This window comes from Rhipicephalus sanguineus, chromosome 5 (genome assembly GCF_013339695.2).
Source record: "Rhipicephalus sanguineus isolate Rsan-2018 chromosome 5, BIME_Rsan_1.4, whole genome shotgun sequence".
Lineage (NCBI taxonomy): Eukaryota > Metazoa > Arthropoda > Arachnida > Ixodida > Ixodidae > Rhipicephalus > Rhipicephalus sanguineus.
In genome coordinates, this window is record NC_051180.1 from 87,812,471 (window position 1) to 87,835,356 (window position 22,886).

The 22,886-nt window shown below is 48.2% G+C and overlaps 1 protein-coding gene across 1 annotated transcript in view; it reads left to right on the top strand.

The window, feature by feature from the left end:
- Positions 1–6,614: 6,614 nt before the first annotated feature.
- LOC119393953 (disintegrin and metalloproteinase domain-containing protein 10-like) overlaps positions 6,615–22,886 on the top strand; it is an 80,124-nt gene continuing 63,852 nt past the window's right edge. The window contains exons 1-5 of the mRNA XM_049415996.1: positions 6,615–6,737; positions 8,131–8,323; positions 9,962–10,131; positions 13,055–13,235; positions 16,193–16,349. Coding sequence (XP_049271953.1) covers positions 6,615–6,737; positions 8,131–8,323; positions 9,962–10,131; positions 13,055–13,235; positions 16,193–16,349 — 824 coding nt within the window. The remainder of the gene's footprint in view (positions 6,738–8,130; positions 8,324–9,961; positions 10,132–13,054; positions 13,236–16,192; positions 16,350–22,886) is intronic.

Below are 22,886 nucleotides of genomic sequence, written 5' to 3' on the forward strand. Positions count from 1 at the left end.
CGTGCTGCTCTGAAACGCACAATCGGCGAGCGAGGCCCACACAACCGTGGCACGCCGCGACGATGAGAGTGTTAAAGCCTGGTCTAAAGTATCATCCCCATAATAACACATATAGTTGTTCTCTTTTCACTGCTCATTTTACTAATTGCCTGTGATGCGTTTTCCTCAACCCATATTCTGTGTAGTACGTAATACGTGTGTCACACGCGCGTTTGGAAGGCCTTTCACCTGATACTCAATGCGTGCTTTTAAGTGGATTTATATTATTTGACTTTTGGTGAAATGAAAATAAGGATAACGACTCGTAGCGCCACATCATTTTTGCGAAAAACGCCCGAACCCCTGAACTGCCGTTCAGAACGGCCTTGTAGCAGCGCGACAGCTCCATTGAGCCGATAGAGTTGTGATGTTTCGGTGTCCATTGACTGGTGAAGAGTGCCCGTGTGGCACGGGTTTAGCCGCTTCATTCGTCACTGATGTCCACTGCATGACCCATGCAAACGCAGACTCAGCGAAAGGAAATCGCTTCTACGAGGCACTGGTGGAGAAGAGGTGGTCATCGCCGAGTACGCAGGTCACCCGACTACGCCGAAGCTCCTCCGGGTACCTATGAGCCGAGGAATCGCAGTGGCCAACCCAGGGAGGGGAGCTCGCGTAGTGGCGAAAATCGGCGCGTGTGCAACATGCAGGTAAGTGCAGGTTTCGTACCATAGCAGTGCGTGTTGCGAGGCTATTGTTCACTCCCTATATGCATTTAGCCGCGAGTGCGTATATTTACACTGGCTGCCTCTGTGTTGTTTTTGAAGCTTGCTTGTTGTCTCTTTCTGATTTCTTATCGCCAATACGAGTCCTTTTTCGCCGTACATGGGGTTACCTGCAGAGTTCGCCCTTATTTAACAACCTTTCCTTAGTCCTCTTCGTCTCATTATATAAATATTTATAACCTAAAGGGAGTTAGCCACGGAAGGAATCAGGAACCTATAGGGTTAACTGTATTTGGGGCACTATATCGCTGTCGTTGGTGAAGTGCACAGGATTACGAGTTCAGATTCCCTTCATTAGGCAAACTGACAGTGAGGCTGCGTTTTGCGAAGGCTATTTAACAAGCAAGGAGAACGTGCACACAGGGGCACTATATACGGGGCTGTAGGCGTGCGCACAGAGAGATGGGGGTGGCAGGGAGGGCGCCCACCCCCCACCTAAAGACCTAGGGGGGGGGGGTCGCGAAATGGCCTTAACTCTGCAGGTTTTTGACGATAGTGGTGCCTGAGGACCCATCATGTTGAATACCGTTAACTGTTTACTTCACACACTTACCATTGGAAAGCCGGTGAACAAAAGCAGGCCGCTGCAAGAAGCGTGCCGTCGCTTCATTTTTACTTGTGTATTCACTGCGAAGCTTCTTTTTCGGACACGACCAATGAAAGTCCAAACTTCGCCCCCTCCTCCCCCAATGAAGAACCCTACGAGCGCCTATGTATGAGGCACCTTCCGCAATTGAGTGCGATGTGCACTGTATCTATCGCTTGCAGAAAAAAAATGTACTAACCTAACTTGGAGAAAAGACGGAACTCTGGGGGTCATTTTGTCACAAACGCACCTTTATTACTCAATCATTATCACTGCTGTGCCATATGTCCATGTTCGGCCTTTCGCGCAGGTCGTGGTAGACCACCTTCTGTACGAGTTCTATGCCACGGGTGTGGATGAGAAGACTGCCCGTGAACGAATCACCGCCGTGGTGAGCTCGCATATCACCTCCACCAATATCATCTATTCCACCACCGATTTCGAAGGCATCATCGGCCTGCGCTTTGTGCTTCAGGATCTGAAAGTAGGTCGGCCACGACGGCGATCCGCTATATTTCACAATATCGCGGTGCACCTGGCGCTCTTCATCATGAGCCCGCCTAAGTAAACCCCAGGATAGAAGCTTCTCGCAGAAGTAGTTAACTATAGTTCTCATGTGTGCGTGGGTTATAAATAGAGACCGGATTTTAGGCGAATGCCTATTTTGTTCCTTACGCTCCTATCGCGCCATTTTGATATATGAGCATGAATTAGAGGCTAAGGAGGGCTTTTATAGTGTTTTTATAGTGCCTATAAATGCCTATTTTTGGCGCTCGTGCCTAGTCTATAAGTGCCTATAAATGCCTATTTTCAAAATTGGCGCCTATATGAACACTATTTAGCCTCAAGTTTCCCATCCGGGTGCAGGTTGAGCCCGTTATTCATTTTACCGCGCAACAATGACTGTTCGGAACTCTATGGGGTTCAACCTACTCCTATAGTTCAGCCAACTCCCGGAAACAACCGCTAGCAGCAGTGAAATGGAACGCACCGGCGAGCATACGCCACCGCGCTGACATGGCGCGAGTGGTTAGCGAATGCGAAATTGCGGAGAGCCATCAGGGAAGAGTGAAGAGCAAAAGAAGAAAGAAAAATGTGATGTGCACGCGGATTTTGTTTAGTTTATAGTTTATTTTTCAACCCTTTCCCTACCGAAGACAAGCTGAGCTCGTCCACGCTGAAAGAGGCATTAGCGGGCAGAGAAATTAGGCTACCCTGATTCATTTTGCTGTGTTCTCTTTGACTTGAACAGCTGGTTCAGTAAAAGGTTAAACCCCATCAAAGCATGAAAGTACTGGATTGTGGTAAGCAGAATTAGAAAATGGCGTCTTCCTCTGGGCCGCGCGTACCGGCAGCAGCTTTTTTCAGAAAAAGAAGAAAACGCTTGTTCGCCGAGGTTTTGTGGAATTAATAACTTCACTTCTCCTGCGAGTGAAGCAGCGACTTAGTCGAGCTATGTCAGGCGCCGTGCGGCGTCCGCGATCTCTCCGCTCCCGCCCCCATCTCCCATAGCAACAGCTGCGAGCGCGCGCGCCCCTCCTCGCCCCTAGCAACCGGAGCAGGTGGTGCGGGCGGATCAGCGGAGAGTGAGTGGAGAGGAGGAGCGCGCTCGGGCGCGTGAGGGCGCTCGCATCGCGGAAGCTCGGCGGAGATCCCGCGTGTGTGGGAGAGTGTGGGCGAGGGTAGGCGCGTGCTTCGGCGCTTCTCCTCTCGGCGGGCGCCCCACTCTCGCGTTCGCTCGCTCGCAAGCGTATATAAATGGAGCGAAGCGCGCGCTCTACTCTCTCTCGACCAGTTCGCCGGCTTTCGCTCCGTACGAGGACATGTACATGCTCGCCTACACCGGAGACGGAGTCTTTGTGGTGACCGTGTACCTCGCGCCCAACCTCGCCCGAGACGCCGTTGCCGCGCAGCTCGATGCGGCCATGGAAAGTGTCTGTGCGCGCTCCAAAAGCTCTGACCCCGTTGTCTTGGTTGGTGACTTTAAGGTTGACGTGCGAAAGACGAGTGGACAGTGGCTTGTCGAGTACATGCGCACCAAGCACTCTATGCAGTGTGCCTCTGCCGCATCCGAACTCTGCCCCACAACCATTCACGGTACTCACATTGATCTAGTCTTTACCCGAAACTGTGACGCCCGCATGCTTCTCAAAGACCCTCTGACCGTGCACTTTACCGACCACAAGGCAGTGATCGTGGCCGTCAAGTGCAACGATAACACAAACAGGTGTTAAATAAATGGTTACCCTACAAATCACCGTCTCGTCATTCATTATATAATTACTTCGCCGCACACTCGCGCCCAAAGAAATATTTGCATTTCCTCACGATTCCCTTCGGGGAGGTGGGGTGAATTTTTTTCTAAATCATCGGATTCGGACGAAGACCGCGTCCCAACGTTTCGGCATAGACGCCGATAGGTGTAAACAAACCCCCACCGACGCGTCGAAAGCTTTTTTTTTCACGGGCTCCTTTGTACCTGCACTTATTTTTTAAATTTCAGAGATATTTTTTGCACCGAATACAGGAGAGGTTAGAGCACTTTCCGTGGTGCAGTGCAGTGAAGCCTATTTGCATATGAAAAAAAATTATTTTGCTGGTATTGTGCGAATAAAGCGCCTTTAAATAGTTGTTTAGTTGTTTTAAGGCACGTCTATAATAAAATCGGCGAAGAAAAAAATCTTATTTTTGTATCGTTTTTGACAAAAATATCGGCAGATCCCACGTACCGTGGGAATCGATGTTATGCGAAGCATGCGCAGGAAGGTGACTGTGTCGCAATTTTTCACATTGAGCGAACCGTTACGGAACGACGCTAGAGAAATGTGCAAATGGTATACGGACACACATATTTTGAAGAGTCGCACATGTATTATATAAACAGTTGTTTATATTTGCTTAACGATGGCAACAGCAACATAAGTGTTACCAACACCAAACGCAGTAAGCCGATGTGTAGCGCTTATACTCTTCAATACTGGATAGCGCGAATTCGAATAGGAGAACGAAGGAGCACAGATGCACAGGACAGGCGCTACTCGCAACTAAGCTTTATTCAGAAAAGTTTCCCTAGATATATACACAGCCGAGTGGCACGCGCAGGCGCACTGCACGTACGTTACAGTCACAGTTGCAGTTATTACAGTTGTTATACTTATCCGTGGTGACGGAGAACGCACGCACGTTTCACGAACCCGTGTGCATATGTGGAAGGGGTTCTTGGCAGTTCTTGAATAAGGTAATCATCACCGTGATCAGTGAGCACCAGCAGCTGGACAGGATTTGTTATCGGATCCGTTCGTGACCGCGGCTACTTACGGCCTGAATGTTCATCATAGTGCAGGTAGCGCAAAAAATCCGGGGACACAAGAAAGGAACATAAACACCACACGAGCGCTAACTTCAAACTAAAATTTATTCTCAAAATCCACGCCTTTTTATCAACCAGCAAATATCAAAACAGCACATCGTCACCCAAGAACGTACCCAAGAACGTATTTTTTGCGCTACCTGCTCTATGATGAATTCTTACAAACTCGCCTAGATTTCCGTTTTAGGTCTAAGCGTAGCAGGGCTGGGCAGTATCGCGATACAAGAGTATCGCGATAGTATTTCAGAGATACTTTTGAGTATCTGTATTTCTGCATCGAGATACATTTGAAAAATGTATTTGTATCTCAGAAATATATTTACGACGTATCACCTGTATCGCGATACTATGCAGGACACGGGTATCTCGTTACATTGCTTTTTGTGTCGGAAATGAGTTCAGGCGTATTTCCAATGGGGGAATGGCGTTTCTTTTTTCTTTTTTGTGCCAAGACAAGCAAAGGCGCGCCGCCGGTCGCCGACAGATAGGGCGGCGATGGTTTCCCCTCAAGCACAGAATGGTCCGTGTGGTAAAGCGCGCGACGCCGCAGACGGCAGAATCGCGGGGGCAGTGTTGTCGGCCTCTGCCGACGAAAGTCGCTGTCTCTCAAGGTCAGTGCAGCACGCCAAATTTTTTTCGGGTGGCAAGCCATTACTTCGCGACCCCCCGCGCGGATACCGCCTTGGAACAGGCTTTGCAATGCTTCGCGTGCGTTCAGTTATCAAAGCGGCGGCACTTCCAAAAGCAGTTCCCGTAGTCGCGGCGGAAGTGACTAGAAGATGGCTATCTTTGACGCACTTTCAGCCACCTCTCCAATGTCAGGGTGCGTTCCTAACTGATTACATGCGTGAAACGGTCTTTTGTGGTAGCAGGCTCCCCCACCGCCGGAGCCGACTTCGCCTGTTGCGGCTTTCTGAAATGGGTGCTGGTAGCGTCGGTGGTGGTGACAGCTTCATTGAAGCCAACAGGGTCAGACGGCTGAGGATTCCGAAGATGGGGACAGACTTCGGATTCTCAACGGTCAGAACAACCCAAGTGAGGGCGGAAGTGTTTCGGTATCTAGATGACCTGAGAAGAGATATCGCCACGCTGCAGGGCACTCCAGCTATGAAGACGATATATATTCACTATAACACGAATTCGTGCTCGCCTTCAGCGGTAGACAGACTTTTTTTTCTTTCGTGAGTCTTGTGCTGAGGCTGAACCGACGCTGTTAGAAGACAGCCTATTTGAGAAGGCTACACAGAAACCTTCTCAGCAAAGCGGATCTTCAAAATAAATGTGTGCTTTTTCTCAATTCAGTGGTGTTCATTAGTGATTCGAGTGATTTGCTCAAAGTGTGCAATTTCTAGCATAGCTTAGTTTGTTCGCCAAGTATGTCGATTTCGGTGTCCAATCCTTGTTACTGTTGCTGTTAAATAGTGTATTTTTATTGCAATTGATACTTGCAATTATGTCATTATTACTAATTATGTACTTTGTCCACCCCCTCCCCATCAATGTCTTAATGGCGTTGAGGGTACTGTAAAAAATAAATAAATGAACTGAACGTTTCGATGCGCTGTAACTTTATTTACAACATTATGCTGCACTAATGAGTGTCCTTGCGTAGTATTAGCATCCTTGAAATAAAAAAAGTATTCCAGTATCTGTATCACTGTAACTGTATTCCGGAATACTTTTTTCGTCTTATTGCAAAAGTATCTCCGAAATATCCCGTTACGTTAAAGGCAAATGTATCTCAGTATCTGTATTTGAGGCTTCCAGTTCATGTATTTCGATATCTGTATTCCGGAATACTTTTCTGAGTATCTCTGCCCAGCCCTGAAGTGTAGTGAAGGTATACTAGAGCTGGTGGAAACCGCAGATGGCTTTTACGAAGAAATGATCTATGATGTCTTCTGTCATGGACGTGGCACCAAGGTCTTGTGATGCCCTGTCCACATCCACGCCGTCTTTCAAGCCGTCTAAGAACCAGGCGTTGTGGGGTTTTAATAAATCAATGCTGAAGTCACCGGTAATCATGAGGCACATAGTCCTCCCGGTAGCGTTATTGTATAGAAGCATTGACCCTGGTTTTTGCGTAATCCACGTGGTCGACGTTGTGGACCACGTGGACGAGTGGATGGCAGCCCAGCGTCTCCAGGGGTGCTCGGTCTTCAGTTCCCTAATAACTTTCCTTGCGTCGGCCGCTGTGGTGTAGTGGTTACGGTGCTCGGCTGCTGACACGAAGGCCGCAGGTTCGATGCCGGCCGCGGCGGTCGCATTTCGATGGAGGCGCAATGCTAGAGGCGCCTGTACTGTGCGATGTCAGTGCAGGTTAAGGAATACCAGAGAATTTCCGGAGCCCTTCACTATGGCGTCCTTCATAATCATATCGTGGTTTTGGGACGTGAAACCCCACAATTAATATTATTATCACGTTGCTTCCGTGTCAGTGTGTACGTTCGCGGTTACTGCGTTGATTGGAACTCTGTTATCACCTGTGCCACATACCCGCATAACATGAACTCTGGTATGCGGGTATGTGCCACACGTGACTGAGGAAAAGGGTTTCATGACGTACGCGACAGGTATTTTGCGTTATTCATATCATCACCAGTGAATCGTGTTCGCCATACACTCATCCTATGCTATGCAAATTTTGTTATATTACCACCTATGGAGATGACTGGTAGAGCGCCCAGACGTAGGCGGCTACATAGATATATAGATAGATACGTAGATAGAAACGCCCGAAATGCCTGAGGTTCGCTAAGTGCTTCGCATTTAAAGCTCGGTAGACAAAAGGTTAAGGTGTTCACCACCTGCGGAGAAACTGGTTCTACGCGATTCGACCCGGCCAATAGGAAGAATCCCCTCCTTGTGGCCTTTTAGCGATCTGGATGTCTGCTCCTCCTCTGCCCTCTCAGTCATACCGTAAAGAAAGGCACAGAGGTGTGTGCTGATTCGACAGTGGACACTTGACTGACCTCGCTACAGAATAAGCGGATATACCGTGTTCTGCAAAGCGTGCGTGACAAAGGTCAATTGCACGGCTACGTTCAACTGTTGGTGCCTGTGTGTCACCTTAAACAATAACATTTCTTGTTCTGTCGTAAATAGACGTCGCGCACGTCTTCCTTTGAAATGTTTTGCACTTATCTAAGAGGAGGAATACCCGCAGTCTGCTAAAGTTGTATCCGACTATAGGTGAGAATAAATCCGCTTAATTTCGTGGGCCCAAATGGCCAATCTTAGAACGCGGTGCATGAAGCAAGTCCACTCATATCGTTCGCGAACCTTTATCCAGTTTTCGAGTTTTTGCGTGGTTATTTCTGTACGTGTAAATCAAGTTTAACCAAGGACACACTTTACCACCACAAAAAGAACGATGATGCGGACACCTCAGCCGTCGACGCTGCGTGCAGATCAACGACACCTCGGCATGCGAGCTAGCGGTGATCGACACTAACCCGTTCTGCCGAAACGACCTGGACGCAAACCTGATGCTGCATCTGTTCTCCTACATAGACCACGACGATTTCTGCCTATCGTACGTCTGGACCAATCGCGACCTGGGAGAAGGCACTCTAGGTCTCGCCTTTATCGGCCTCCCTAATGGTGAGCCGCACGACGTTCTTCTCAATCAAACCTTGAGGAGCATAGGGTGTCGGCATCTATTAAACTCACACAGGGACATATTTTCCTTCTCGTTTGCGAAGCTTGTATTGGCTGACTTGCGAGGTCGGGTGAAGCCGTCGTCGTGCGAAAAAACCCTGTCTCGCTCAGAGGCGACAGGTTCTACTCCTCACTCGCAGCTGGCGGCAGGAAACCATCCGCTCTCGTAAGTGGTGCACCGCATCCCGCCACTCTCCCAGCCAACCGCAAGCGCTTCCTCCCTCCGTAGAAGGGAAAGGAAGGTTCACTGGCTCCGCGCGCGTTGTTTCTCGCACGTTCGAGGCCAGCTTTGCTATGGGTGGGCCGCGCTTGCTCCGCTCTGCCGGGCAGGGCTGTTCCTTATAGGAGAGGCGCCGACAATTTTTCATTCGGCCTGTCTGTTCTGGGTGTCAATATTATAATTTTAGTAACCATTTTTGCTGCACAGAGTTGACTGGAAACATGTGCTTAGGTTTTGCTTACAGAGTCAATAACAACGACGCCTAAAGGCCACCTGGTAATGGTGACGCCTAAAAGGCAGCTTACAGTCCGACCTATCGTCGACACTCGCGTTTGAGCGCAGACATCTGTTTCATTGAGGAGAGACTCACGCTCTGGTACGCTGGCGTGCATTGGTTGCACTTCGTACACCAGTTATAGGACCGATTCCTATGCTCTCACACCTGTGTCTTGGGCAAGAATGCGTAACTTGACCCTAGTTATCACTTGTAGGCTCTCCTTTTTATCCGCCAGAATTTTCATTGCCTATGAAAGGCAGCAATATGAACGCGATAGTTTCCCGTCTGTCCTTATCGCCAGTGTTCGTTCGCCACCAGATGTGAGTGGGACGTAACCGTGCTGGCCTCGCCGACTGATCATAATTAGCGTCGCGATTACATAAGCTTGATCTCGAAGTGGGCGCGAGACTTTTAAAAAATCTGGGCTCTAACTGGTGCAGGAAGTGCAACCAACTTGAGCATACTCGATGTCAGTGTAGCACTGCCTCTACATTCGTGCGGAGCACAATAACATTACGTAATTCGCTGATAAATCGCTAAATGTTGCATGAGCCAACACTCCCTTGATTGAGCTGCATGAACGAAAGGCCAGAATTTTTTGCAGTAAATTTGCTGCGAAACTGACAGTAAAAGTCACGTGGTCTCTTATGCATTGGTCTAACACGACTCGAAGGCGACACCATGCACTATTTCTTTTCATAATGTATGATGATAAAGAACCCCAGGTGGTCAAAATTTCCGGAGCCCTCCACTACGGCGTCTCTCATAATCATATGGTGGTTTTGGGACGTTAAACCCCAGATATTATTATTATTATTATCATAATGTATGATGACATCACGTCACACGATTACAGTGACATCATGATGACGTCACAAATTTTAGCAACCTGTGAATTCATGATGACGACATAGTGTGACGTCATCACGTGATGATGTTTTTTTGCATCACTCGTGTTGACTCCGCCGGCGTCGACGGTCACTTTTCGCGTTTAATGAAGCGCCTAAGGCTTTCGTGCCTAAAAAACCGCAGAATCGCTCTGCAACGAGCCTAAACTGCAGCGTTTGCTCACTTCTGTATGCAGAGCCCGGTGGCGCGTGCGAGAAGTTTCGCACGGTGAACACGCGCGAGGGCCGGCAGCGCCTGGCTCTCAACACGGGCGTCATCACCTTCCTGCTGCACGGCGGACCCGTGGTGGCAGCCGTAAGCGAAGTCACGCTTGCCCATGAGATCGGACACAGCTACGGATCCCCGGTGAGCATAGTATGTCTCACCTGCCGACAAAAGATTGGACCAAAGACTCGCAGGGTCCTTTATGCATTCGCCATTCGCCTAAGACTAATCGAAGGCGAAATCCATCTTCCTTTTTTCTTTTTCTTCTCAGTCAATCTATTGATCCACCCCCCACCCCCTCCAAAAGCTTTCTGCGGTGCAAAACGGGGTTTTGCACTGCCTCCGGGATCGGAGCGATCGCAAGCTTTCTGCACCTCACCTGATTTTGCACTGCCTCCGTGATCGGCCCACGATTGACCAAGCGACGATGTCGTGGGATGACCTCATTATGTGGCGTCACGTTATGTAACGTCACAGTGAACGTCTTAATGACGTCACCGAATTTTGGCGATCTGTGACGTATCATGAGATCATGATTTTTTTCATCACCGGTGTTGACGCCGATGGTCAATTTTCGCATTCCATGAGGCATCTAAGGCTTTCGCCGCAAAAATTTATGAAACTCGCCTGGAGTCATGAGCATTACGCTTAGATTGCCACCCTGGTGAAGTCTTATACTAAAATGATCACGTTGACGTACGTTATTGAGACCATGGCGTCCGAGCATGTTGACACTTGAGGCTCGTGGAGAGTCGCCACAGCTTTGGGACACTCTGTATTGATTAACGGGTCACTTGACCACGCGACACCAGTAAGCTGGCTCAGAGTCTTGACATCAGGCCTTGGGGGTTTCGCTGTGAAAATTTTGCCGTGTTGGTATCAATGACGGTAATCAGCCGGGACTTAATTAGAGAACCGTGGCGGCTTTTAGACGCGTCAAAGCCTTTTTTATTTGGGGGACGCGGGACCCAGCGCTCTTTAATTGATTCCTTGTCGTAAAAACAGATCCTGCACGAATTTTGGTGTTTCTTTTTTTAGAAAAAAAACGAAAAAGAAGGTTGACGGCTTAAGGAACTTCGTATATCTACGTGCGCTTAGAAAACAGAGACAATTTGAGATACCACGAGGTGTACAATGAGAGAGCGTTAAGCTTCCCTAATACCCCGAGAACTTAATCGTGATGACTTGTACTTCACCAAGTGCGTGATGCAGCCGAATAAATTTAGTGATAGCGGAAGTGCGGTAAAACCGAAGCCTACGAAATTTCAACAGTCTTCTCTAAAGATAACAACAATCTTGCGAGTCAAAATGACAGTAAGCCATACGGCAGGATGGGAAGTATTAGTCTTGATGCATTAAACGTCTTCCTTTTATCTGAAAACGTAATAATATGCTTCCCGTACGCTGGTACAGCTTAAATTCATTCCCTTTTAAGTAATGCTAAGCAAAGCACCGGCGAAAGCCTATGCTCTCACGAGACGATCATTAGTTTACTTTCGCGTTCTGTGTTGATTGCATTGTTCCTAGGCATTGCCACGGCCGCGGCATGGCGCACGAAGACAGGAAGCATTAGGGTGCCTTGATGCGCGTTTTGTTGCGCGTTTTGTGCAGGGTCAGGACATCTGCGGCGTCTACTGCGGCGTGGCTGCCATATTTTAGCCCACGGCTTCTTACCGGCGTCTCACCTTTCTACGGCAGCTGCGCTGAAAGGCACGAGACGCGGGGCAAAAAATGGCGTCGTGGCGGCATCAGCCCCTTCAAAGAATGGCAACACCCTAAGGGGGGCGCACACATCGAGGCACACTAGGAAGCATGTATGTAGGAGCTGGCGCTCAAGCTTTCCACATCCGTTAGTAGCGCCAGAACATATAGCCGAACGGTCGCTGGATGGAAACTTGAAGGCACACGAAACGATGCACATTGATCGAGACATTCCAGTTCGCTTAGTGCAATGGAAAGGTTTCTAATGCATGTAGCTTTCCGAGTGCGCATATACACTCCGCATGACTAGGACGTGCTTACGACATACATAAGAAGCGTGAACGTCTGTCAATTCGAGCTTGGTAGAGCTCCGCGTGAAGATGACACATGGGTTGCTCGCACATGTGGAATGACGACTCATTTTCTTCGTTCCCCCTAAAGGCCGGATTTGGCGACGCTGGCACCTCGTCTTTCGCCGGCACTTGAGCCGGCTGTAGATCAGATTATTTCGCTCTCGAGGCCGCGATTAGAGAGAACATACACAATCTTTAACCGAGCTGTCTGCTGTCGACGGTACCAGCATACCGGCTTAGGGTTTGGCTACGTCGCAATTGATCACGAGCGAAGACTTACGCCAACGTGCGATAAGGACAGGCCGGACAATTGGGAGCTTTCGAATAGCGTACGCTAAGTTAGCGTGAGCGCCCCGCTATTTCCCTCACTTAACGGGAGCCCGCAAGCGGTGAACTTACGACGCATGCGCAGTTGCACGAAAAGCCAACGCAAAGCTTTGCGTACGCTGTTCGAAAACTGTCTACTATCGTGGTCATTTCTTCCACCTGAGCCGCAACCTATGGTGAAAGATAGCTGACCCCTAAAAAGCGGCGAAAACTCTCGTTTACAGACGGTCTCACGATCGCAATCGCAAAACCACGGAAGGGTGCGGCCTCCAAAAAACTTCAGGTCATTCGCATTGTAGGTCTGTTACACGAGAACAAAGCGTGTCTTTTTAACTTACGTCTCATGTTCTTACGGTCCGGCGTCAACAACACGGACTGTACCAAAATTACGTCACATGACGTCATCCGATGAAGTTATCACAACGTCGCTTGATCAAAGGTGGGCCAATTTCAGTGTTGGCGCAACACTATACTTGAGGTGCAATAAACTTCAGCGGGAGGAACAATGCAATCAATTGAAAATGAGTATCTCTTGAGCGCACAGCCCTTCGCCTGTGCTCTTCTTGGCGTAGCCTAAATGGACTCTGGCTTTTTCCTGCGTCTTTATAGCTGCTCTCACGTAGCCACTGCTCGTAAACTTGCAACATCTGAAGTCACGTTTCTGGCTTGCGTGTAACGCACAGCACGACGAAACGCCGGAGTGCACCCCTGGCAGCCCCAGGGGCCACTACATCATGTATCCACGAGCGACCACCGGGCTGGAGCCGAACAACAGGCTCTTCTCACCGTGCAGCCGGAGCAGCATAGGGCATCTAGTGCGCTTCATACTCGAAAGCAAGTACGACCGGGAGAACTGCTTCCTCGGTACGTTTCGCCTTCCCCTATTGCTCATGGGTGTGCCATAAGTAATTTCGTTTGCCTAAACTAGAATGGGTAGATTTTCGAAGATTATATTAATAATATCGGACTTTTACGCGCCGAAACCACAATATTATTGAAGCACACCGTAATAGAGGGCTCCAGCTTTTCCGCCTCCATCGAAACGACCGCCGCGGCCGGTATCGAACCCGCAACTTTCGGTTCAGCAGCTGAGCACCGTAAACGCGGTATTACCGTGGCGCACTTTCAAAGGCAATTAAGGATAAATATGTCAGTCCCGAAATTAAAGTTCATGTTGCGAAAAAAAAATGTCCTAGTCAGTCCCGTGAAACGTGTGGGTGCGTCATGCACCTCGCGTAAATACGAAAGAAAACAGGTTAGATTTGCCGTATCTATGGTGCTGGTGGCATAGCGTTCTGAGAATCTAGTGGACTGATCAGCGAGCGAATCTCCCGGTCATAAGAGAAATTAATCCTGAATGTTTTATGAAGCAAGTATGATGAAAACAACGGCTTCCTTATTTTCGTCATGTCATGCGAGCTACCAGTTCTGCGGAAGGAAAATTAATATTACTTAAAGCGGAAAGTAAGAAGAAACGAGGCCGCCCAAGCACAAGTACTTAAAAATACTATGGAGACCACTCAGCCATGTCTAGAAGGGCTTAAAGAAATTTTAATGACTAGGTCTTACTAGCGGTCGTACACTCATGAAGTCAAAAAGGAGTCGCCAGCCACTCGAGGGTGCTTCATTTGAACTCGATGCGAGCGGGACATTTAAGAAGTCAGTCTCATACAGCCCGACTCGATCGCGTTTATGTGCGTCTTGCCGTGCGTTTTGGGCGAGTAAACCCACTCTTTGCCAGCGAACTCTTCCTGACGGACGCTCGGCAAGAGCCGCTAAGGACTCAACTGAGCCAGAAGACTGGCACCCGGCGCGACAAGCCTACTGTATCAACATCTACCGCCAGCGTGTAAACCTTGCCTGTGTAGAGTTGCTCTTATCGCTGTGATAAGATGAGCGCAAGCACAGGCTTCCAACGCAACGGCGAACGGCGCCACTGCTCTTATCGTAACTGGGAATATCCACGGCGCGTCTCTTTCCGCCACAAAACCTGCCGCCCCTACTTCCGCGCGCCAGCAGAGCTCTCGGATTGCATATGTGGTGCGTCACAGTGTAACTATTCGCCTCAAGTTCTTTGAGTAGCGCCCTCTCGCGTGTGACGTCAGAGAGAGGACTCAGGTGCCGCTCTTTACGCACGCGCTCGATACGAGAAGGTTGTTCGACGCTGCCGGCCAGTCTGTCCTGCTCGAGTTATTGAAACATTAGTGGGAAAGTTCATAAAGCAATTTGTTCTGAATGTTCAAGCAATAGGCCCAGCGAAATCGAGCGGAATTGCCATCAGGAGCAAGTTCAGTGTCGATTGCTCCTGGTGTCATCTGCTAGCCATCAATGTGTACTGTACATCTGCATGTATGGCGACATGCGGTTTCAATTACGTAGACGTGTACAGAGTGAGAATAAACGTTACGAAGTTAGTTAGAAAGAACACAGATAACTCATCATCATCATCATCATCATCATCATCATCATCATCCTGTCTACGCTCACTGCAGAGCAAAGGCCTCACCCGTGTTCCGCCAGTCAACCCGGTCCTGTGCTTTCTGCTGCCACGTTATACCTACAAATTTCTTAATCTCATCTACCCACCTAATTTTCTGTCTCCCCCTCAGGCGCTTGCCATCTCTTGGAATCCGGTCAGTTACCCTTAATGACCACCGGTTATCCTGCCGACGTGCATCGTGCCCGGCCCATATCCATTTATTCTTCTTGATTTCAACTATGATGTCCTTAACCCCCGTTTGTTCCCTGACCCACTCTGCTCTCTTCCTGTCTCTTAAGGTTACACCTATCATTTTCTTTTCCATCGCTCGCTGCGTCGTCCTCAATTTAAGTTGAACCCTCTTTGTAAGTCTCCAGGTTTCTGCTCCGTAGGTAAGTACCGGTAAGATGCAGCTGTTATATACCTCATTCGGCAAGCATTATCAAATCATGAATGGTAAACACAGATAACTACGTACTCGCAAATTACAGTACGCGCGTGTCTAGAGTTCAGTAATCACGTACACATATTACTGTGCTAATGACCAAACATGTTCATAAACCACACGTAACAATCTGTTGTGAGTGTCTCACATTGCATATATTCGCCTAGTTATGTTTTACGATATCTTAGTCATTTAACTGTATTTATTTGTTATACTGTGTTCTATTGTTTCACCACGTTCTTATTGTTTCCATTCTTTTTATTGAATTTATTTTGCCAATTTGTTTTTGTTATGCCCCCCTGCTTGATCTTTCGACCGCAGGATGCTGTAAATATGTAGAAGGTCAGAACAGGCTACACTATAGAGATACTTGAAGAAAAGCCAGCAAATTCACTGGACTTGAGAATGACGCAAACTGACACAACGCTGGTGCTAACAACTGTGTCTTTATTGAAAGGAAGCATTTACCCAAGAAACCTCACAACGCATGTGCGGTACATCATTATCGCCTACAACGTCACCAGGTGTAAAAAAAACTACAATCATTTTTCTTGCCATGTTGCAAAATACCAAATTCCTTGTCAAGGAGGCAAATCGACAGTGTGCTTATACCCAGTTCATGTAGTATGCCTCCACCATTTCACGTTCCTCCTAGCTCTTTCCTCTTCCCAGGCAGCTAGCGTTACTGAAAAGCGGGTGGCAACCACATGCCCGACAATGACGGGCCAGACTAGCGCAGTCATTCGAGTTCAAGGAAGCGTAATGCTCACGCAGCCTAGCATTGATACAACACCCGGTTTGAGATACTACACTATAGAGATAACCTTTACACCCAGTTCTTCAGACGGCGTGCCTTTACGAGTTGTCCTGTGTAACGTGCTCGTCGTGTCCTCTCAGCTCACCAGGATTCCTTCTGCGGTAACAACGTGCGCGAGGACAAAGAGCAGTGCGACTGCGGCTACGAGGAGAACGACTGCCACGACCAGTGCTGCTTCGCGCGCAAGAACTCGCACGGTGCTCCAGGTTGCACGCTGCGCCCGAACATGCAGTGCAGGTGCGTCGACGCCCATTCCACGCGCGGTCTCGTTTACAAAGATACGCCACCAATCGCCGACGTTATGTCATTTGCGTGTGAAGAGCAAAGCCGAAGGCGAAGCCCAGGATGTTAAGCGCGAAAATTGTCACGACAAATTTCATAGCAGTGCTTTATTTATACATTTTTTTTTAAGGGCGGCCCAAGAAGGCGTTGGTTCGTGTTTAGTTGGGGGAGTACTTGTTGAAATGAAGCGTGGTTGACCGTGTTTTAAACTCGCGTGTTTGTAACCGAGGCCTTTACATGTGCAGATGCCGACTCGCGGCTTTTACAGGCGAACTTAGTAGGTGTCGACGCACGCCCTCAATATATCGACGTTGTTTCCTGTGCATTTGCTCAACCTTCATCTTCACACACTTGAGAAGCTTTTACGAGATAAACAAAGAAGCACTCGTAGAAATAACGTATACGAGAAGGCTACATTGCATTGAAGTTCCTGTACACTTTTGACGCACTAAAAATAAATTTTGGCGGTAAGCAAGGTACCTTACAGTTATTTGTATTGCACTCGTAAGTCGTTTTTTTATTCTTGAAGCTCACCTAATACAAAAAAGATGGTTGATCCCTCTGTCATGGGAATCGGAATAACACGAAAGTAAAGCGTGCCCTTGCAGAAGTAACTGGATGTTTACTGCACATTGATATAAGAGAGTTTGCGCAATGTATATTGATGTCTGGCAGCTATAGCACCGTTTAACGTGGATGCGCCCACTTTGATGATTGGTGGTACATCTCCATCCCGACGACTAACGTACATGTTAAATGATTACACAAAACCTTGTGGTAGCTGTAGTAGTTAACGGTGAAAGCGTAATCAGAGAACGAGGTGTGGCAGCCAGAAGAGCGTCGCATATTGGACGCAGAACTTGGTCGCCATCCCGCGGCATGTTAAAATGTGATTGAAAACCACGGCCGGACTAGAAGGAAACGCAAAGCGCTTCATGCCGCCCCGGTAGCCCGGCCGCGATTTTTCTCGGAGCGAGCGCGTGAGCGGCGAACGCGGTGTTACAGCCAGGTGAGGCAGGCGCGCGTTGCAGAGCTATTTTTGGTTTGGATTAAGGCCGAACCATATAGAGCGTTTTGGCAGGCGTTTTCTGACGTTGCGTCCCTCGGCGTCGTCGCATCAACGCCGTCAAAGAGGGCGGCAAACCATATGAGGAGCGTTAACTCAGCGTCGCACAGTGTGACCAGAGGGAATGAACCTGACACCTCGTAAAGCAGTGTACAGTTTCCGTCAATGGACCAACAAGATATATTCCTGATTATACCTTTTATGTCTCATTTGCAGTTCTGTGGTGCAAAAAACGAGTCACAGTGCCGCCGAAAAGTCTATTTTTTTATTTGACTTGCAGCGCCAGCTATTGGCATTGAGAAGAACCACAAACTCGTAATATATGGCCTCTGAGCTTGAAGCTGCCGCACGTCTTTGAGGCCACGTATTCGGCCAATACACTCATTCCTGCTAAGCCTACCGATGAACTTGAGTACGGCTCTCGGAAAGAGTTCAAAGATATCACGAGCGCTTTGCTGTCGAAGCTTCTAGGGAACAAGCTAAGTCAAATACAAGCATCAGTTGAGAACTTAAGGGCCACACAGCGCACGGCGACGACTTATTAGATTCGAGGCGGGCGGCAGCCATTTTCGCAGCAGCAACAACGCCGTTACGTAGCGGAAGTCGCTGCCAGCCGCACGCTGATTGGTTCTGCGTCTATCGAACTGCTTCCGGCGTCGACGCTGCCGCCCGTGATGTCTGGACCGTCCAGAGGTGGACGTTTCGGCCACCGTCACCGGTAGCGTCGACGTAGAGGGACGCCGGCGTACAAAACGCCGGGACAACGCCGGCAAAAGCGCTCTATATGGTTCGGCCTTTAGCGTGATGCTATGAGCGAGGCCGACGCTTTTACGACGCTTGGGCTAAGTCGCCACCTCGTGGTGTGTTAAGGCATTGACAAAATTGAACTTCTATTGAAAACGCGCCGAATGAGACGGAAGTGTAACGCGTTGCAAGTGCTAATCGCGGAGGCCACAGTAATGACGAATTACTCTACTTTACCGCTCCCAGAGGGCAACACCACCCCGCCGACAGGGAGAGTGGTAGATATAAAAGGCGCGTTTGTATAGCTCCTAGAGTCTGTGATCGTGACGCAGTGGATAGCGTGCCCGGCATCTGTTGTTGCGGACCGAGCGGTCGTGGGTTCGATGCCCGTCGACGGAACTTTTTTCTTTGCTATCTAATCGTGTAAATTTTTTCGACGTCATTTCCGTGACGGAAATACGTCACTGAAGTCTTGGTGGACCTCGGCATAAAATACTACCGTGTTAAAAAATGTACTGTCGCGTCCAATAAGTGTTTTATTTCTTTCATCGTATTATAGGGCGTGATATGGGTGCATTTTACGAAGAAAACGCGGAACTCATCGCTTCTGTACGCTATAATCTGCACCTATTACGCCATTTATCGGCGCCGCAGTGCGTCTTTTAGCGTCACCAGTGATAAGCACCGAAGGCAAAACACTGCCACAATGCTATATATTTCCCGTGGACTTCGTGTGCAACAGTTTGTGCAACATATTGCACGACACTTCGTGCAACAAACAAGACGGCGTATCATAGCATTTTAATCGCTTAGCATCGTACACAACAAAACGCGCTGATACACAGGGTGGATGAGAAAGGAAAATCGCGTATTAGGACTCGGTAATGAACTAAGTAAGTAAATTTCACGGTAACCCGTGATGAAAATGACGATCAAATGAGTAGGCAACCCCGTAGTGAAGTATTCTGTATTATTGTGACCGCCTGGTTCTCCTTTCTTTTATTATTTTTTTTTGCATGAAGCCAAATGCATGTACATGAGCGGTTTTCTTGTTGTCGCCTCTCTCGAAGTGAGGCTGCCGTGACAGGGTACGAACCTGTGGCCTCAAGCTCAGCAGCATAACGTCACTGCCACTAAGCTACACCGCAGTGGATTGAGAATTCGTTTTCGTACTAGGTGTCGCTGGAAAAAAAAAAGAAATCCGAGAACATTTTTTCTCTATGCGTATGTATCATACAGACCTGGCTCGTGCTTATTTGGCGGAGGACAAGCTGTGCGCTAATGACTGCAAAAGATCTTGATATAGCTGTCACTTGCTATGAGACATAACTGCCACTAATAGTTGGGACCAAATGAGCAAAACAGGACGATACGTCCGGCTGTAGAACGAAGAATGTAGAATGATAGTCCGGCTGTAGAATGATTGAAATCAATCAATCAATCAATCAATCAATCAATCAATCAATCAATCAATCAATCAATCAATCAATCAATCAATCAATCAATCAATCAATCAATCAATCAATCAATCAATCAATCAATCAATCAATCAAACGGATACGGGTGGATGCAAAAAAAAAATCATGTTCAGATTTGACGAGGCCTGCGCCCCTGCGCATAACGAGCAGTAATAGTAACATAAGGTGAAAAGTCGAGGAAATACGTAGGTGTGAGATTATGGAAGGCAGTATGCAGCTGAAAGTGAAGTAACATAAGGTATCTGCGCATCGAAATATGCATTCATATAGATAAAAACAAACTGTACATTGATGCGAATACAGATGCTGAAACAAGGACAAAATTATTACTTCGACGTTTATAATGGTCGTATGCTTGGGTAATTAGCACAAACAGTATAAAAAAAAACAGGCGCAACAAGTTGCCAAGCTGAACACAGTACACTCTAACGTGAAGTAAAAAAGAAAGAACAAAAGCATGTAGGGAAGAGTGTTTCAGCTCCACTAACGTGAAATCTGGGGAGGGGCGAGCATGCGATGTGCGCCGGTGTTTCCCACAGCAAAATCTCTGTTAATGGGCATTAAGAGACAGCAGAAGAGGAAGAAGAGACAGAAGATGGGCCTGACCGCGGTAATTGGCCCCATTATTTTGAGAGAGATCTTTTGATGAGGCACTAGTGTTGTCAAGCCTGAAACCGGACATGTAGGGAAGGGTGTTTCAGCTCCACTAACGTCGCCGGAAAACTGCATCGGAATGCAGCTTAGCCTAAGGTTCTTCTTCTTCTTCCCTACATGCCCGGTTTCTGTTCCTTACGGCATGTAGGGAAGGGTGTTTCAGCTCCACTAACGTCGTCGGCTACATGTTGGGCTAACTGTTGCCTTCTTCATTTTGGTGCACCGGTGGCGAGGAAAGCACCATCACTTTGCAGCATAGGTCGGCGAAAAAATTGGAGCTCACTCAGACTCACTCAAGAAATATATTTTGCTCTAAAGGCTCACTCGGACTCAGACTCGCCAAAGTTTTTCTCAACCGGACTCACTCGGACTCAAGCTCACCAACATATTTCTCAGCCGGACTCAGTCAGATTCACGGCTTGACCTGACTCTGAGTGAGCCTGAATGTGTCTACCCATGAGTCTGTTTGTGTAAAATTAGCTTCTTCGATCCTGAAAGGCCAATATCTCTCATAATCGTTGCTCTACGACACGTCTTTTGATCTTGTACATTCAAATACGAGTTATCAATGGTTTCAATCCAGTTAATACATTTTATTGCGATAGCAATTATATGGACAGTCTCGGCTGATTTTTCCCGTCGCCGTCGCCGCCGTCATGCTGCGTATATGTATAAGTATGTATATATACATCAATATCCCAAAGAAAAATAAATCAGAAAAATGCTTCCGAAGCGCGGAATCGAACCAGCGACCTCTGAATGCGCAGCGCGGTGCGCTAAGCACAACTCCACAAAGCGTACATCCCTCTGGCAGCTAACGGCGAGCGTTATATACACACCCTTTACCGTTTGCAGTCCTCCGAGACGGAGGCGCTTATAAGCGTTTCTTCATTACCAGCGAGATGGCGCTAGGAGCGCGCGGGCGCACTTAAAGGCGTCGGCCAGCTCTCTCGCTTCTTATAATTGCGCAGCGAGAACCTTGCCCTTCCGCTGTCTGCTCGCGCGGGCGCTCGAACATACTACCGCAGTATTCATGATTCTCAGCAGATCGAGCTACGTGGTAGCTCTCACCGCGCGTCGTGTGCGTGTAGCTAAAAGCGTTTCAGATGTCGTGCACGTAACGTACGTGTACTTTTCACGTCTGCGTATGAGAAGTCCCTACGTACGTGAAATTAAAACTGTCTAGTAGCTGCCGGGTAGTGGTGGACGCACGGCAGTCGCAGCGCGTCCATCACGGGCCGCTTTTCTTGCTATCGCATTCATTGCTTCGCCCTTGCGGCGAAACTGTGACTCTTTTATGAACCTCTACCGAAAACGGATTCACACCAAGTGATGTTAATTTATTTTGCTTATGCTGTTCACGCAACAATCCCTTACCCACCTATTCCCAACCTGCGGCCGAGCGCCTTGCGCTCCTGCGAAATAAAGGTTCAATTAATTCATTCATGAAATACGTGACTCACACGAGATATTGTTATCAAGAACTTCCCGTGAAAGAGCTTGCGGGGGAGGTCATACCACCCCCTGCTCCCCTCCAACTCACGCCCCTGATCAATGAATACTGAGGTAGCGCATGAACGCTAGTGCGTTGAGATATGTGTGAATGAACTTGAGTGCAAACGTAAGCCGATATAAGGCTCATCATAATTCTGAAGATGAGTAGATAGGAACATCGGTCGGCAATAAAAGGTGGCGCTCACTCAGACTCACTCAAGAATTATATTTTACGCTCAGGACTCACTACGACTACTCACCAATATTTTCCTCAGCTGGACTCACTCGAACTCACACACTAAAATTTTCCTCAACCGGACTCACTCGGACTCAAACTCACCAATACTCGCCCGGACTCACTCAGAGCCTGAGTGAGTTTGCTGACCTATGCTTTGCAGATATGTTTTAAGAAGCGGTGTTTCAAATATATGACTTCACCATGGAGATCGACGTTTGTGTCTCTGGTTTTAGATAAGAAACTTGAGCGCTTTGTTTACTTTCGTCCGGGATTCTGACAGCGCTGCCAAGCCAAGCATAATGTTTTAGGCAGTAACGATGAACCTTGAACTCATAATATGCATAGTATGGACCGGTGGCGTGTAGCGGGATTTATCCAATTTTTGTGGCGCATACCCGTTTATGATGGATCGTGACGACGACATGACACGTCGACAAAGTGAGACCCTAGGGTGCTTCGCCCCCAAAAGGCCGATGGTGAATATTGGGCCAATTACTGCAAGTGATGCTATTTCGCTACTTTCATCTGTCTGCGCAGTCCGTCTGCTGGCAGTTGCTGCACGGATGACTGTCACTTCATCAACACTCAACATCGATGTGCCGCTGAGACCGAATGCACGCATGAGGCGTTCTGCAGATATCCTTTGAGCGGAGACAGGTTAGTTGAGCCATGAGAATGAAAAAACAAAAGCGAATGTATGGACGAGAGATGCAGCTTTGAATTGGCGCGACTTCTGGTTGAGGAGAAATCAAAATAACCCCTAAGATAATCTAACTAACTGCCGAATATCTGCATATTGCTTATGAACAAGAATACAA